Source organism: Perna viridis, chromosome 4 (assembly GCF_037379345.1).
Source record: "Perna viridis isolate PV_CMFRI_1.1 ecotype Kerala chromosome 4, ASM3737934v1, whole genome shotgun sequence".
Lineage (NCBI taxonomy): Eukaryota > Metazoa > Mollusca > Bivalvia > Mytilida > Mytilidae > Perna > Perna viridis.
In genome coordinates this window covers 52518113-52533727 of record NC_142448.1, presented here as the reverse complement: position 1 = coordinate 52533727, position 15615 = coordinate 52518113, and the positions used below count along the sequence as shown (strand labels likewise).

The following is a 15615-nucleotide window of genomic DNA, read 5'->3' as shown; positions in this document are numbered from 1 at the left end:
TAGTGTTATCCAGTCATATAAAGGACAAAACAAATCAGAATCAGTGGTACATGTATAGGGTATGCAAGTCTTGTCCCATGACTCCATGGTTTCATAAGAATGTGTCCTAGTCTACCATTCAAATGCATGAAGATGCATCATTAACATTAGCATTCAGTTCAATATTAAAAGCAAAATATCTTTTTGCGTAGAAATACTGATAAAGAAATTACAAATATCTAGTTCTAAAGGATAAAACTGTCGAGAAAAGCATAAAATAGAAGATTTGGAATTGTGATGCAGTGTTTTGATTTCCTAGAAGTATTAGCAGTAAAATGTACATTGGTCTTTGAATTTCAATATTTTGTACATCGGAAATTCTGGAAGGGAAACTAGAACGAAACTTACAAACCCTATTAAAAACATTGTCAGCATATTGATAACAGTAAACAGTTTTTATTTACATTTCAAACTTATGAGAGAAAGTTTGATTTAATAAAAAATTATCATGTAGCAAAAATGAATTCATTCATATGCTTTATTATTTCAGGTCTGCATGGAAAAAGTTTCTATACATAGGGTACCAGGAGACCATGAAACATTTGTAAGGGGTGATAACTCACAGGAAACTGCCAATTTGCTGCAAAAATGATTATAAATTAACTAATTTGTCACTTAAACATAAATTGTTCATCATACATATTGATATTGTTTCCAACTGTTGGGCAGTTTTTATTTTTTCCAGTAATTATTTTGTTATGATTTGCTTTATTTGTTGGGAAGGCCACATGTATTGTTTTGTTACCAGCACTTTTACTTGGATTTTTTTCCATTTTATTTGTCTTGTTACTTATTTATTTTATATTGACTTTGTTAATAAAATATAAACATTTATTAACTAGTTGTTGTACATTTTTATACCCCCACTCAGAAGGATTTGGGTCACTGTTTTATCCTCATCTGTCTGTCTGTACTTCTCACTTGTTTTTTTTCTGTACCTAACTGATAAATATACAAAAGCTTTATGTGGGATGCCTAACATTGGATGTGATGTGGCCTTGTGCCTTAAGTTCTAATTAATGACCCTAATTATAACCAACATGATTAAGTTTGGGTACTGGATACACTTAAACTTGTCATTGCCCAGGAAGGACAAGGGCATAACATACAATCACATATTTTCTGATGTTGTATAATGCAGATATTACATGCAACAGTTTTCATTGTATTTAATATTAATCATGTAAATAGTCTACAGTTTAATTACTTGATGTTGCATAATTTCATATATTCAGTTTAAGCATGCTTTATCATTTGCTTTGACTATCCCCATCATGAAATAACTTCCTATTAACTTTCTCTCGAGGGGTGCAATACCATTTGGTGTTTTTAGAAATACATGATGTATAGTAAACTAATGTTTGCTGTGTGCAGACATGATTTTCTTTCTGTTTAAATAAGAATTCCTATTATTTTATCAAATATTTCAGCATTAAATGTAACAGATATTTCAGCAAACTGGCAGAAAGCTGCTTTTCAAAACTTTATATCCCTTTATTCCTACTTAGTCAATGAGCAAAATCATGTCTGTTACCAGCTTTTTTGCTGTATCTGTGTATAATGTTGCAAGGATTTCCTCATTGTTCACTGATGACCACTGGATGATCTGGAGCTGATATTATTCATCCACGTGGGGATGTGTTATATTATTTCCACTAGGAATATGAACAAGACTCTGTTCCTTTATATAAACCTATATATTCATTTCTTAGTTTGACCATGTCTAAAAAACCTTTCGTTTTGTGTGTCAAATTGCCAGTCAGAAAATACCAGCATTCAAATCCCCTACCATATGAAATTAATGTTGAAGAGAATAAAATGCAAAATTCATGCAAAATTAATTAACAAACAAGAGGTTCCAAGAGGCAAAAAACTACTGTCTGATCCCTATGTTCTATTTTTAGTAAGAGTGACAATGTTTTTCAACGGATCAAAAATCGCCAAATCAGTTCTATGCAGGATACCCCAAAGAAAATTCATACCAAGTTTGGTTCCAATTGGTCAAGTGGTGTCAGAGGAAAAGAGTTTTGAAAAATTGTTAACAACAACGAAGCACGCCAGGTGAGCTAAAAACTTCCCAAGGTTAAGTAATGTACCAAATATCAAATGATTATCTGCAAGCAATACAAAGTGCTGGATTACTGATTTGCCGGAATGGGACTAAAAACCACTGACCTGTGATGATGCATTAAGGAAATAAAATAAATCCTATATAAAAATCATTTAATGTACATTAAATCAACTTGTAAAATGCATATACATCTAACACATAAAGTATGCAATGCAAACAGACTACAATCAAGGACCAAATATATGTAACTCTTTTCATCAGTGACTCAATAGAAAGATTATCTGCTTCTTGCATCAAGATTGTACTATAAGAAATGGATCTTAAAAAGAGTTTGGATCTTGTATCACATTAAATTCTGGTGAAAATCAATACACTAAAGGTCATTCAAAGATAGTTCTTTGGTCTCACATTATTTTTTTTGAAACCTTAAGGGGACAAAAGTGCTTTACCAGAAAAAATAGCGAGGATAACAAGGTACTACCGAAAGAGGACCTGGGAACCTAAAATATGCTTAAGTTGGCCTACAAGTCAAGTGTTAATTGGCATCATTTTAATAATCTCCAACTTACTACACTTCACATTTCAGATTTATTACCAGTAAGCTTAGGAAAAAGATCATTTTTCTGAGAAAGCTAGATTTTTTACTAACAGACACAAAAACAACAACTTTAAAGCTATTAAGTGAATGTTAAATGATGTGAGTTAATAAACCTAAGCCTTACCCTATCAATATTATACAATAATTTATGTTACTTGATATGTATAACTTGGGCATTAACACTCTTTGCATATATGCAAGTGCATTATCTATAAATTTACAAAGTCTAATTGTTTTCATATTAAATCTTCAAAAATCCCACAAAAATGGTCCAAGTTGTTTGAAAGGAAATATAGTTATTTTTAAAACATATTTGCAAGGTTTGTATTATAATCCTAGAGCAGCAACAATGTTTCATTTCAACATTTTCATTCTTAACTGCAACATATATATTTTAAAAATAATTCCTGAACACACAAATTTATATTATTCAATCTTTGATAGTCATAATGTTGCAAAATTTCACAATTTAGATGTACATAATTCCAATAATTCATATTTTTATTTTGACCCATATTGGCATTGGCTCATTAAAGTACATGTAGTAGAAATTCATTAACTACTTCAAAACAACACTGATGAATGTTTTAATTTCTGATACTGTGGTCAGATCAATCTGACATAAAAATCACATGACACAATTCAGTTAGTTAGCATAGCACATGATCAGGTTTAAAGTTCATTTAACTCTGGTTCAGTATTCACATTTCTCCACTTTCTAATAGCCTATAAAATAAAATCAAAATATAAAATACCATTCAAAAACATGAAGTTGCACAGGTTAAAGTGCTAGGTATACCCCCAGTTGAAAGGAAGCCACAAATGTGTAATCATTCCAACCATTTTGTGCCAAAATTTGTGGTTTAACTTTCTATTTTAAACCATATAACAGTAGTAAGAAATGGCCAAGTCTCACAAATTACTTCCCTTCACCATACCCATTCTCATTATTATCAGACAGCAACCAAAATTGCTTACGACCTATGTCCCATCCAGGTCTAGGACAAAAGCCCCATCTTATAATAAGCTTAATGTTAATGTAAAAATATATATTTATTTTTGTTTACTTTTGATTGTTTTTTTTTGGGGGGGGTGTATTTTTTATTTTTCATTTGTTGAGACAGAACCTTTTATATTGGTAATGCATTTAATTTGTGTTTTGTTTTTTTTTTTTAATTATGTTCAGTGTATTTAGGAAGTTTTTGTTTGTATTAAATGGTTCAATTTCTGTATCAGTGTGGGAAACCACCACTCGCCAGCTCACTAAATACCAGTAGATGTGTAATTTGGCAAGTTCTCATTAGCTTACACTTGTCAATTTGTGTTTGTGTTTCTAAAATATGAGTTCAGAAATGGAATACTTATTTTGTTACTGTAAAGTACATGAAAAACTTCAATGGGAGGGAATATTCAAAAAAGTTTCTGATAAATTTAAAAACAAATGAAAAGACAGTATAAGAAAGAAAAAGAAAGGCAGGAGATAGATGAATCCAAGAGAAAACAGATGACAGTACAGAAAAAAACCAAAAAAATTTGGCTAGTTGAATTTTATTTGGCTATCAAGATCAATATTCCACTAGCCTGAATGGCAAGTTGGGAAAAAATGGTATCCCACATGGTTAGTGTATATGTTTTTTTTTTCATTTTTGTTTGTTTCTATTGTTTGTGTACTTTTTCTAAATTCTAATTAGTATTTTTAGGAAGTTTCTGTCATGTAATAAAATGGTTCAGTTTCTGTGTATTTTTTTTCCAGGGCACATTCATTTTATATTTGATATTGTATTCCTTATTATCAGAATCATTTGATACTTCATCAATGAAATAAGAAAAGCTGCCAATAATACACTTTTTAAAAAGAAAACAAAATGACTGTTTATAGATATATTTCCTTTATAAAGAGTGTATATTCGACAATTGTCATCATTTTATTGATAGAATATTGTCTTCAAAAGAAACAAAAAGTAAAAATGTTAACAATTTAGAAATTAAATTACAAATTTTACACTTTTAGTACTAATAGAAACATTATTCATAATTGATAAAATAATTTCTCACGGGGGGGCTTTTGTCCTGATCCCGCCCCATCCATAAAAAGCAACAAACCAAATTTGAAATTAACCCATACATTAGGAGCCAAGATTTTTAAAACTGATTCAAATTGTTTAAAGCACTAAAGAAGTTCAATAGCTGACAAGAAAATTTTGTTTGTTATATATTTTCTTACAGTGTAACATCTTGATCGGTATCATTGGGAAAACTTCTAGAAATATAAAATTTTTATTTGTGCCTTGTCATGACTCAACGATCTGATACTGATTAAGTTTGCTGAATAGCGCCCTCCTTTAGACTTTTAATTATACATATAATATATAATAAAGAATGTTCCATTTAATACTGTAAAATGGTTAACTTTTTTTACATATATTTTTTGCTAATAATAAACTTTCATACAGTTTAAAACTTGTGATTATTCCTCAAATAATACTGTAATGTTCTTTAAAGAAGATATTCGCAACATGTTTTTGCACTACAGATTGGACCACAAAAATAGTGAAAATAAAACTGCCACAAATTTCACAGTAGTAACAAACTTTGGACTTGCTGTATTAACCCACCTATTTTCCTGGGGAAGGGGAGGTGCTGGTGATGTAGAACCATTCTCATCTTTTAAACTTTTACTGCGAGATCTTGACCTACTTCTGGATCGTTTTGACCTTTTCCGTTTGTGAGACCTTGACCTCGACCTACTTCTAGAACGTCTTGACCTACTCCTGGATCTTCTTGATCTAGATCTTGATCTCCTATAAGAAACACATTAGTTGCAAGGTTTTAAAAAAAATACTCTGAAAATTACAAACTTCAAATAAGAAAACAAATTACTACCCTGGTTGGAGAAATAACTTGTACTGCTATTAAGAGAAAATTCAATTCTTATTTCTCAACAACTCTAAAATGTCAGCTGTTGTGAACTTAATTCTGTCTAAATTTTTCCTGAATGGGGGAAAAAAGATTTAATCAAAAATCATTCAACCGACAGAGTACATATATGTACAAAAACAATGAACTTAAGTACAACTGTCATGTATTTACTGTCACTGTACTTAATTTTGCCATTATAGGTCTATGAACAGATATGTGGGTACTTATTTTGCGGAAATAGTTTTTGCATGAAGAATAATGGTAGAAATTCTCTTGAACATGTACCTATTTTGGCATATAGAGCACAACCGTGAAATTGGTGGAAATAAGTATCACAGGAAAATAGGTACCATTACAGTATGTAAAAGCCTTTAAGATTACCTTACCCTGGTAAGATATAACGGGTCAGGCAAAAACCACAAAGGCTTAAAACACCAAAAGAATATAAAATAATTTTGCTCTCTAGACATGTCTTAAGAATAAAATAAACTTAGATATATTGAGAGCAAGCTCACATGCTCAATCCTGCATCAGGTGGATTTGATAAGTGAAACACTTAAGCTGGATTATCTTCCTTTTCATGCAACAGACGATACCCATCTTCATTTATCTAACCTTCCAATATAATTCATCAAAATACATTGAGCAGTTCAGGAGAAGTTGCACTTATGAGATTTAAATGGGTGAAACCCTGAAGATTTTGACCTACCTGTGCTTCTTCCTTCTCCTTTCTCTTGACCTAGATCTAGAGGAATGTCTGTGTTTCTTCTTCCTTGATCGGGAACGTGACCTGAACAAAGTAAATACTTTATAAATTATTCTGTGAAAAGTTCAAAATGTTTGGTAAAACAGACTCAGAAAGTTCCAAATAATGTCTGATGATATTTTTATAAATCATATCATGAACTCTTAAACAGGTTAAAAGTCAAGTTTAAACTTGGTGTGTATGCAGGATTTCTTTGTGCAGTATATCACATGAGTTTTTTATATAAAAAAGCTACGACACCAATTTCAATCTGAGTTTTTTTATTTTTTAACAACAAAAATAGGAGCAAGGAAGACCAAATGAGACAGTGATTTCTCATACAAAGAAATGCAGTAGTACATGCTCACCTGATCATCATTTGGCTACAAAACTTAAAGGGACAAAATGACTTCAGATCAAGTGAAGTGATTTCATATAATGTTATTAGCAGGCTGGTATGTTTCAGGATATTATTAGGAATGCCTAGGAATTCATATTTATACCTTCTACTCCTGCTTCTAGACCTCCTTCTACTGTCCCCACGGCTTCTACTTCTACTTCTAGTGGGTCGTCGCTCTTCTTCAACATCTCGTACTAATTTCTGTTCCTCTCGTTCTTTTTCTCTCTGAGCTCTTCTGTCAGACACTATTTTCTATTCAAATAAAAACAATATACATGTAGCTTTGAATGAAAAAAAAAAAAAAAAAAAAACAACAGCAAAAACCTTAGGATTTTAAATGAAGTACCCCACTTTTTATGGAATCATCGTTTTTTTCGTACATAAACCTAGTAGAAACACCACTTGACTCCCTAAAAAAAAATATTAAAACAACACTTTTCCATTAAAAAGTTTGAAAAATGGATAATGTGAAGTAGGTACTGTCAGCAACATACAGTGACAACAGTGAAAAGTTTGAATAATGTTCATTTCTAACAGACATGTAATAGCTACCCACTAAGCATGATAGACCAAGAGATAGAATGATGAGTTGAAGCAGCTACTAGACTTGCTTTCACAGTTGGTGACATAGGTAAAAACAATACAGAATGCATGTATTCTTGTTCACATTCTTATATTTAAAATACAAAATTACATAAGTTTCATACTTTTAGCTCCTCCAGTTTTTCTCTGATAGTGATGAATCCCAGATGAAGTTTTCCACCAAAGTGATCAGCTAAACGTCTGTCATTGTCATGGATACCAAGATAAGCTGAACAAACTTCACACACCCGTAACTTCTGTTGCTGATAACTAGATGCAGGCATAGAATTCCTGAATTCTGTCTGAAATTGGAAGATATGAAAATGAAACATACTTGCATATCAGACTTAGGCAAAACAATCTTGCACTGGTAAACAAATTGTAAGCAGGAATTCCGATGCATCCGAGGACAACAAAAGTTGAATAATGATAGTGTAATTTCAAAGGGATGAAGGTTATAAAAAGAATCATCATGACGACACAAGCATATTCAAAATTTCTTTTCTTTTTCTCATTTTTTTAACCCTTAACAAGGAAAAGTTGAAATGTAAGGAGAGAATAAGATTTGTAGATAACACAATTCTTGCATGTAATACAGATCATCTTCATACAAATGGTTTTTTTTTCATCTAACTTCCAACACATATATTCTAACTCCTAACTTCATGTAAATGAAATAATTGGTTTTAAGTACATGTCAACAAAGAAAAAAACAAATCTGTATAAAAATGCCTGTTAGGGATTACTCCCAGCACCCAAATTTTAATGCAGTCAGAACTTTATTACTCAGTTAATATCATTTTATATTTCAAATTAAAAAAAAAAAAAAAAAAGTTATTGTTTCTGACCTCTGCCATGGCTTTCTGTTTCTTTAATTCTTCAATCTGTTCCATGTATTTCATAGATTCTTCTACTTCTCCCTGAGCTCCAAGCACTTCAGCTTTTGCCAGCAATGTTCCCATCTCTTCACCTAGTTTGTGAATACATTCTGCCTGAAAACATGTTATTCAGACATAATATGAAGAATGTAATAAAATAAATAACTTCTTTGTTTCTCATAACATGCAATACAGCTTCTGCACCTTTCAACAACAAATACCTTTTAAATTTGCTTGATAACAGGTCTTTCTAGTTTAAAGTCCCATAATTTTCATATGAAAATCTAATACAGATGAGAGCTTTCTTCAGGGATGATAAACATTCATTCCCCCAAAATATTAAAATCATTCTAAGTGTATTAACTTTAACATACAACAAATAGTTGTATTGATGATCCATTAGATATCTATCATAAAAATGGGTGTATAAAAACCATTGTAAGCCAGAAATTTACTTTGGAATTTGCTTCTTCACTGAGTTCTTCTTGTGTTTCTTTAAGTCTTCTCTTTGCAAGTTCTGTCTTCCTGTCACAATCCTGGATGAATGTTTGGAGATGTTCCATTGCCTGTAAAGAGAACACTTTCCATGACAAGACTATAACAATCATACATAACACAATTCCTGATCTTTAAGTTGACAGTTAGCTGGTAAAAGTTGGGGCTCTTCAAAAATATTCATCCTAGTGGATAATACTTTTAAAAATAGAAACAGCCTCTAAAACTAGAACACAATAAAGTATGCTTTGCCTGCTTTTTATCTCTAGATTTGCAGGAGAATGACGATGAATATCTGGATATTTATTTCTTTTGTTTTCAAAAACCTTCATTTTCACTCAAACTGTACATGGGTCACCATACTTGATATAAATTCTTGTTGTTTCTCCAACTTTCACAGGCAAACACCATCTTTAAAGCAAAATAATGAGCAATATACTTTTGTTTTCCTACTTAGACATGTAACAGATACAGTCATACAGATAAATAGTGCAACATTGTGAGAGATAAGTATTTCTGTGGCAGAAATAGATATGTTATGCCTTAATACATTCAAGCCATACTTACATCAATATCATAGTAGTAATCTTTCCTTTTTGAGGCCTGTTCATAATCAGCTCTCAGGGCTAAATCATGTATCTTAGGACATTCACCAAGATCCATTCTCTGAAAAAAAATATCAATAAAAAGGTTATTATCATTTTCAAAAGAGAAACTTGAAATTCATTCATAAAACCCAACCTAGTCAGCAAAATCTGTTTAACAAAGTATGAGACTTAACGTGTGGAAGGTTTGTATTGATACAACACTTATACTTGTACACTACCTTTTGCAGGAAAATGTTGAACAGAAAAATACATAATGATAATTATCAACATTAAAAAATTCTGAATAACTATAAGCAGTGTTCTCCCCAGGCCATAATTGTGCTGTACTTTGCAGCACTATCATTTCTTAGTACTGTGCTATCAGTAATTAATTTTAGTAAGAATGCCCTTTGGGCACTGTGCTATAATTTTGGAGGAAGGCCAAGCCAAAAATAATTGTTTGTTTCCCCAAACCTGACCCTATCAAGGCAGGTGTGGGTAGGTAGGTAGGTAAAATATTTTATTTTATTGGAAATTTGTTTTTTGGTACTTGTAAACCAGCATTATAGACCAGGATTTTAAGTTCTAGGGTGTATCAATTTATCATTTCCTCATGTCAGATATATCAAATAAAACCCTATGTATATTTTGAAATCATTTATATTATTGGATTTCTCTAAGGTGATATTTTGCCAATAATAATGCAGTCTCTGCACACTGGTAACACAAAACAATGTGTTTTAAGAGCCTCCTTGTCCTTTGTTGCCCCAACAGCTGCACAGAACGCAGAGAAAACTATTCTTTTATTACCGAGTTATATAGCAAGCTTTACACAAAAATTCAGAATAAAAAACAGATAATGAAGTAAAACAAGGTTTATAATTAACCTATCCACCATTATCATTCAACTCTGACAGGATACCATGTTTATTACAAAAACCAAATATTATTGAAAATCGATCAAATGTAAATAAAAAATAACGGGAAAATAACAGCAATTTTGAAAATGGCTGCTCCAATCAAATTTTCAAAATCACCATTCATCTCAGGATAACATGTTTTCCTACATGTACGAAATTTAATTGAAATCCAAATAATTTTGAAATGCTACGTGATTGGTAAAGGCGGTATCGTGCTCTAAATAAGCAAATAATTGATTCCATGGTGCATGAAAAATAAAAGCGAATAAATCCCTTAGTTCTTGGGAATTAGAAAGTCACATGCACGATTAAAAAATGTATCTGAAAAATATGAACGAGGATAAACCTAGTACAATTGACATAGTATGTCCTCAGTGTCCAGCAATCTGAAATATGTTTTATCAGTATGTTATGAAAGAATTACACTTAATTATCATGCTGATGGTATGGTCTAAAATGTGTAACCCGTTTCAACTTTTCTCCGTACCCAAATACTATTTTGCCAATTTCTTCATTATTACTTGATATTTCTAGCTGCAAGTTGGTACACATTTGCAAAATGACGTGATGGTTAGGCTTAAATCAATGATTTTTAAAATGTTCATCGAAAAAATAGATTTTTTTTTATTTTCTGTGTTCAAAAGGTCTAAAATGGGTAACCCGAAATTCCTGTACCCAAAATCAAAGTCCGGTATTTTTGTTATCTGTACTAATGTATTGCATATTTGACAATAAAACATCATAATATAATTAACACTTTCATTGATGATAAATTAAAATCCCATCAGACTATGTTTATGAGATTTTATTTTTCATTCTGGATAAGATTGTATCCATTTTTTGCTGGTACGTGGATTGACGCTAATTACATGTACATTACAGAATTCAAACTCAATCACTTCTTTTTTAAAACAATATCAAATCTTTCAAAACTTTATCCATAGTCTTAAGGTGAAGTTTGAACCTCTTTAATAATGTTAGAAAAATGTAAACTTTGGACAGGACAGTGAGAAACAGTCAAAAAATAGTTGGATACCGTTACGGTAAATTCCGATCACACATTTCAGACCTTTTGACTTCAGAAAACCGATAAAACAAGAAATGTCAGAAAAATATACATCATTTTCTTCATTAGAAATTGAAATGGACTTTTCCACATCACATGCAATTTTCAATTCTTAACATACCGTCAGAATGAATATTTTAGCAAAACAATATTTGGGTACGGGGAAAAGTTGATACGGGAAGGGGTTACACATTTTAGACCCTAACCATGCCGATGCAAGTGGTGTTCTTGCTAATTTTAGTGGCAGGCTTAATATGCAGATGCGTGTTTATCAAGATTGGAAAAATAAACAACGCTAGTCACCATGAACGAAAGATAAAAAATTCACGGGACAGTGCATGAAAATAACCCTTTACCACCCACTACCAAGAGAGAAGTATGAACTGTCTGCTTTTACGAGACTAGTGTAGGATGGTCCTCTTTGAAAATCTCCGCAACACATTTGTTACCAAGATTTTCTTAAAAGATTCCAGCCATAAAAAAAAATGGCAACAGAAAACGACAGAATGGCGTCTGTGTTTATTTAATTTTACGAACAATCTAAAGGATATGGTAAAGATCCGAGAAACCCTAGTTGCATCACTGAGGCGTTTTCTTCTATGTCAATTACAAAGGCGCTTTGAAGAACAGTGTCCCAATCTTATTTATTTGACTCCTCCATTTCATAGGAGCACCACAGCATGGATTTTAACAACAAAAAAATAATTTCTACACAAAATTGACAATAAAATCATTTGGGTCGAGACAATTTTTTCGGGTCGGGCTGGATTGGGGAAACAAAGGATATTTAATTTTTGGCCCCATAAGAGCTGTGCTATGCCAGTAAGCCCTGTGTTACTTAAAAATTATGGGGAGAACACTGCTTTAAGTGTCTTTATACATTTTAAAACTATAAAAAATACATAAATGTTTTAACAGTTACCTTTTTAAATGAAGTTTTCATCACTACCATTTCGGTTTTATAGATGCATAAAACTACATATATGTGTACTTTTACTATAAAATTTTTAATAGCATTATCATCACTTTAAAAACAATCTTTAATACTTTTTAAACATGAATTGTATTGCTGAAATGTACGTACCCAGCATCCCTGCTAATCAGATACAGACTACAAACACTTACCGTGCTAGACAAGATATCATGAGGACAGCAGCCTAGCAGGAAACTCTTACATACCCGAGGATCGTCAAACTTCACCTTGTAACGGGAACGGTCTCCTGGAAATCACAGACATTTGACAAATGTGTTAGATAGCATCAATCAAATCCAAACTTTAATACCTTTGAGCTGACTGTCAGTATAGCTGGCATATGAGAAGCATTATAATTGTACTAAAGAAAAAGTTCTTTATACATGTATATTATGATTTTCCTTATTATTTAGATGAACTTGTTAATCATATAGAATATAAATCAGTTATGAAACTTAGAAAGAAGCAATATAGCTTTCAAATATACCAGCTAATTGTATCATCCAATGTAAATAAAGATTTAAAAACATAATTTTATCCAGACAATACATGCTGCAAATCTACACACTGTAATATGCTAAAGTGAGTTTTTTACAAGTTATTTTTTTCACATTCAGTACCGTTTTTGAAAAAAAAATCAAACAAACAAAAGTTAATTTGTTATTTACCAAAAAAACATGGTTTGTCATTCAAAGAGTTTGCAACATATATGCATAAAAGTGACAAAAGATTTGGTTTTCAAGTGTGTCTTTCTTACATGCAAGTATTTTGATAATTTTGACCCATAACAGTTATAATTGCCAGGAACAGAAGACATAAAAGGAATAGTATAAACATATTTGACATCAAACAAAAATGTACTTACAGTTTGCAGGAGTTCTTCATAGCTATTGAACAAAACAATAATAAAATGCAACCCAAATTTTCCAAAATCCTACTTGTCACTTGCTTTATTGTACTAAAGAAATGTGAATATCAATCAAAATTTGGTACAATGTATGCAAAATATGAAAATAATAATAAATTTAGTTTCTATGTCATTAAAATAGACGATGTTGGTCTTTTGTTATGCAACAGAATGTAAACTTAGTTAAAATCCACACTTTTGATCTTTGACAAGAAAACCAAATTTTTTGACAAGTAAATCAATGATATTGTGCTGTACATTACATTGAGATACACACTGCGATCCCTGGTTAAATCTGCTGTCATTGACATGCTTTAGATTCCTACCTCTCTCAAACCTGCAACAGTAAATATCACCTCAAAGCTGCCAACATGCTCAGCAATTAAAAAGAGTAACCATTAAAAGAAACGATCTCACTCTTACTTTAACAAACTATATAGTACAGTATTAATATCACCTTGAAAATTTACCTGTAAGTTATTCACTCTACGGTTAGGCATCATGTGTATTACTTTACCTGTTTACATTTTTGTAAATTGTTTACCTTTGAAAGAATAACTTGAATATTGCTACTTGTGCAAATAGAAGAAACATAAATGTACATGATTAATCAAAGAATTAATTCTCTGCAATGAAAGCTATTGAATATGTAAACTCACGGCTTGGACTTCGTCACCTTAAAACCCTTGGCAAATTTGACTGGATAACACTTGACCACATGAAAAGGGTCCCTTGAAAAATAGGGATGGAAAAAATTAAAACCCATGTATATTCAGTTTTAATGTGTAACCGTTTTAATAATTTCATTTCAGTTTGAACAATTGATTTGAGAAGCATAAAAACAAAAAAAAATCTACTATATTTATATTCTAATTTTCAGTTAAGTTATGAGTATTATCACTTCATAAAAATGAGTGTGTGGCATCATTAAATTAATTAAAGATAATGTAAAATTGCAACTATGGTGAAATTTAACAGTTACACATTGAAACACCTGTAAAAAAAAATCACTGTAAGCTAATACAAAAGCAAGAGTTTAGCATAAGACACCAGAAATATTGGAAAAGATTTATATTTTAGGATAATGCAAACCACATTACTAAAGCCACGATTTACACACACCAAGATTGACAAGAACAATTTGAATTTGAAAGTCATTTAAACTTTAAAATTACAAATGTAGGATGCATAAGACAAAATTGGTGTATTTCATAGATGATCTTCCAAATTTGGAAAAAACAACTTGTTAATTCATACATTGTACTTTCCTCCACTAATTGAGGTAAAATGGCAGGTCACAAAGTGAAGAGCAGTGGAGATATTAATGGGGAAAATTGATTTCTAAAGCTTAACAATGCTCTTCAGTCTTACTTTCTACAAACAGAAAATTATCATTGATTATTCATACACATTTCATTTAAAAAATTGTTATAGGAGTAATTTTAGTACCAGTTTTGTGTTTAGTAGGGCCGTACAATTCCAAATTTGGAAGACGGTCTATAACTCATTGACATGATTTACTTTCACAATGGTATTCCCTAGAAGGTCAAGGTCAATAATAAAAACAAACGGCCTCCTAGACTCAAAAGACCGGTCGCCTTTTTAAATAAAAGATGGAAGTTGTGGTCATTAGTAATTTCAAAAAGTATATTTGACTAAATTCTTTACATGTGGAGATAAATGATGATAATCTATTTTAATGAACGACCCGGACGGATAATGGGAAAATACTCGACTTTCTTCCGGGCCAACGTTCTTCGTGTGCAAAAACTCATAAAACATCACACATACCATCTCTTGCTGTACCCATTAACTCATCTAACATTGCTCGCATCTGCTCTTGAGCAGACATTGTGATTTATTGCAATTTAAAGCCTGCAATAATGCTAATTTTAGTGACAACTGTAGTATGATCAGTGATCAAATCTATTTCATGGCGTCCCCGACACGTCAGAATAAGCGCCTCTAGCGGAGTGATTATTTGGTCAAGCTGAAAATCGAGCTGTCAATTTCGGGTTTGTACCCTGCGATTTTTATTCTTGACTACACAAAAATAAGCGATGAAGATAGTCAGACCCTAGACGCTTCTAGCAATTTCTTAACAACAACCTAGGCAGGTACTTGATATTATATTATTAGTATTACATAGTTACTGACCTAAGTTACCTATCATCAATCATCATCGTTTCTATAATAAATGTTATCCCTATGCTGCTTCTAGCTGTTGCTACGAATTCAAATATGCTTAACTGTAATGCTATATAAATACTATATAGAGTAATGTATGTTTGACTGACTTTATAGCTGATCTGATCCGAAAGAAAGAATATCGTTTAGCTTTAATCTCAGTTTCCGCTGTAAAGATGACGTATTATTTTTACACAATCCTAATTTCGGGGATTTGATACATTGCATCTACCCAAAAGAACTTGAGA

General features: G+C 31.6%; 2 protein-coding genes across 5 annotated transcripts in view; one reads left to right on the top strand and one right to left on the bottom strand.

Moving 5' to 3' along the window:
* LOC148620513 (fatty acid synthase-like) overlaps positions 1-873 on the top strand; it is a 37351-nt gene extending 36478 nt beyond the window's left edge. For both annotated transcript variants that reach the window (XM_088581424.1, XM_088581425.1), the window contains exon 29: positions 530-873. In XM_088581424.1, the coding sequence (XP_088437550.1) occupies positions 530-631 (102 nt within the window). In that variant the 3' untranslated portion in view covers positions 632-873. The remainder of the gene's footprint in view (positions 1-529) is intronic.
* Positions 874-2245: 1372 nt separating this feature from the next.
* Positions 2246-15150, bottom strand: LOC148620512 (putative RNA-binding protein Luc7-like 2). Of its 3 annotated transcripts, XM_088581428.1 has the most exons (11): positions 14972-15133; positions 13840-13911; positions 12426-12520; positions 9295-9393; positions 8688-8798; positions 8203-8346; positions 7480-7656; positions 6876-7024; positions 6337-6417; positions 5324-5509; positions 2246-3434 (listed from the first exon to the last, which is right to left on the bottom strand). In XM_088581428.1, the coding sequence occupies exons 4-11, from the start codon at positions 9388-9390 to the stop codon at positions 3410-3412; spliced, it is 969 nt and encodes a 322-aa protein (XP_088437554.1). In that variant the 5' UTR covers positions 9391-9393; positions 12426-12520; positions 13840-13911; positions 14972-15133; the 3' UTR covers positions 2246-3409. The 3 variants fall into 3 exon arrangements, with proteins under 3 accessions (XP_088437554.1, XP_088437552.1, XP_088437553.1); XM_088581426.1 differs by lacking the exon at positions 13840-13911 and having other exon boundaries at positions 14972-15150; XM_088581427.1 differs by having other exon boundaries at positions 12426-13911; positions 14972-15124.
* Between the last annotated feature and the right edge of the window lie 465 nt (positions 15151-15615).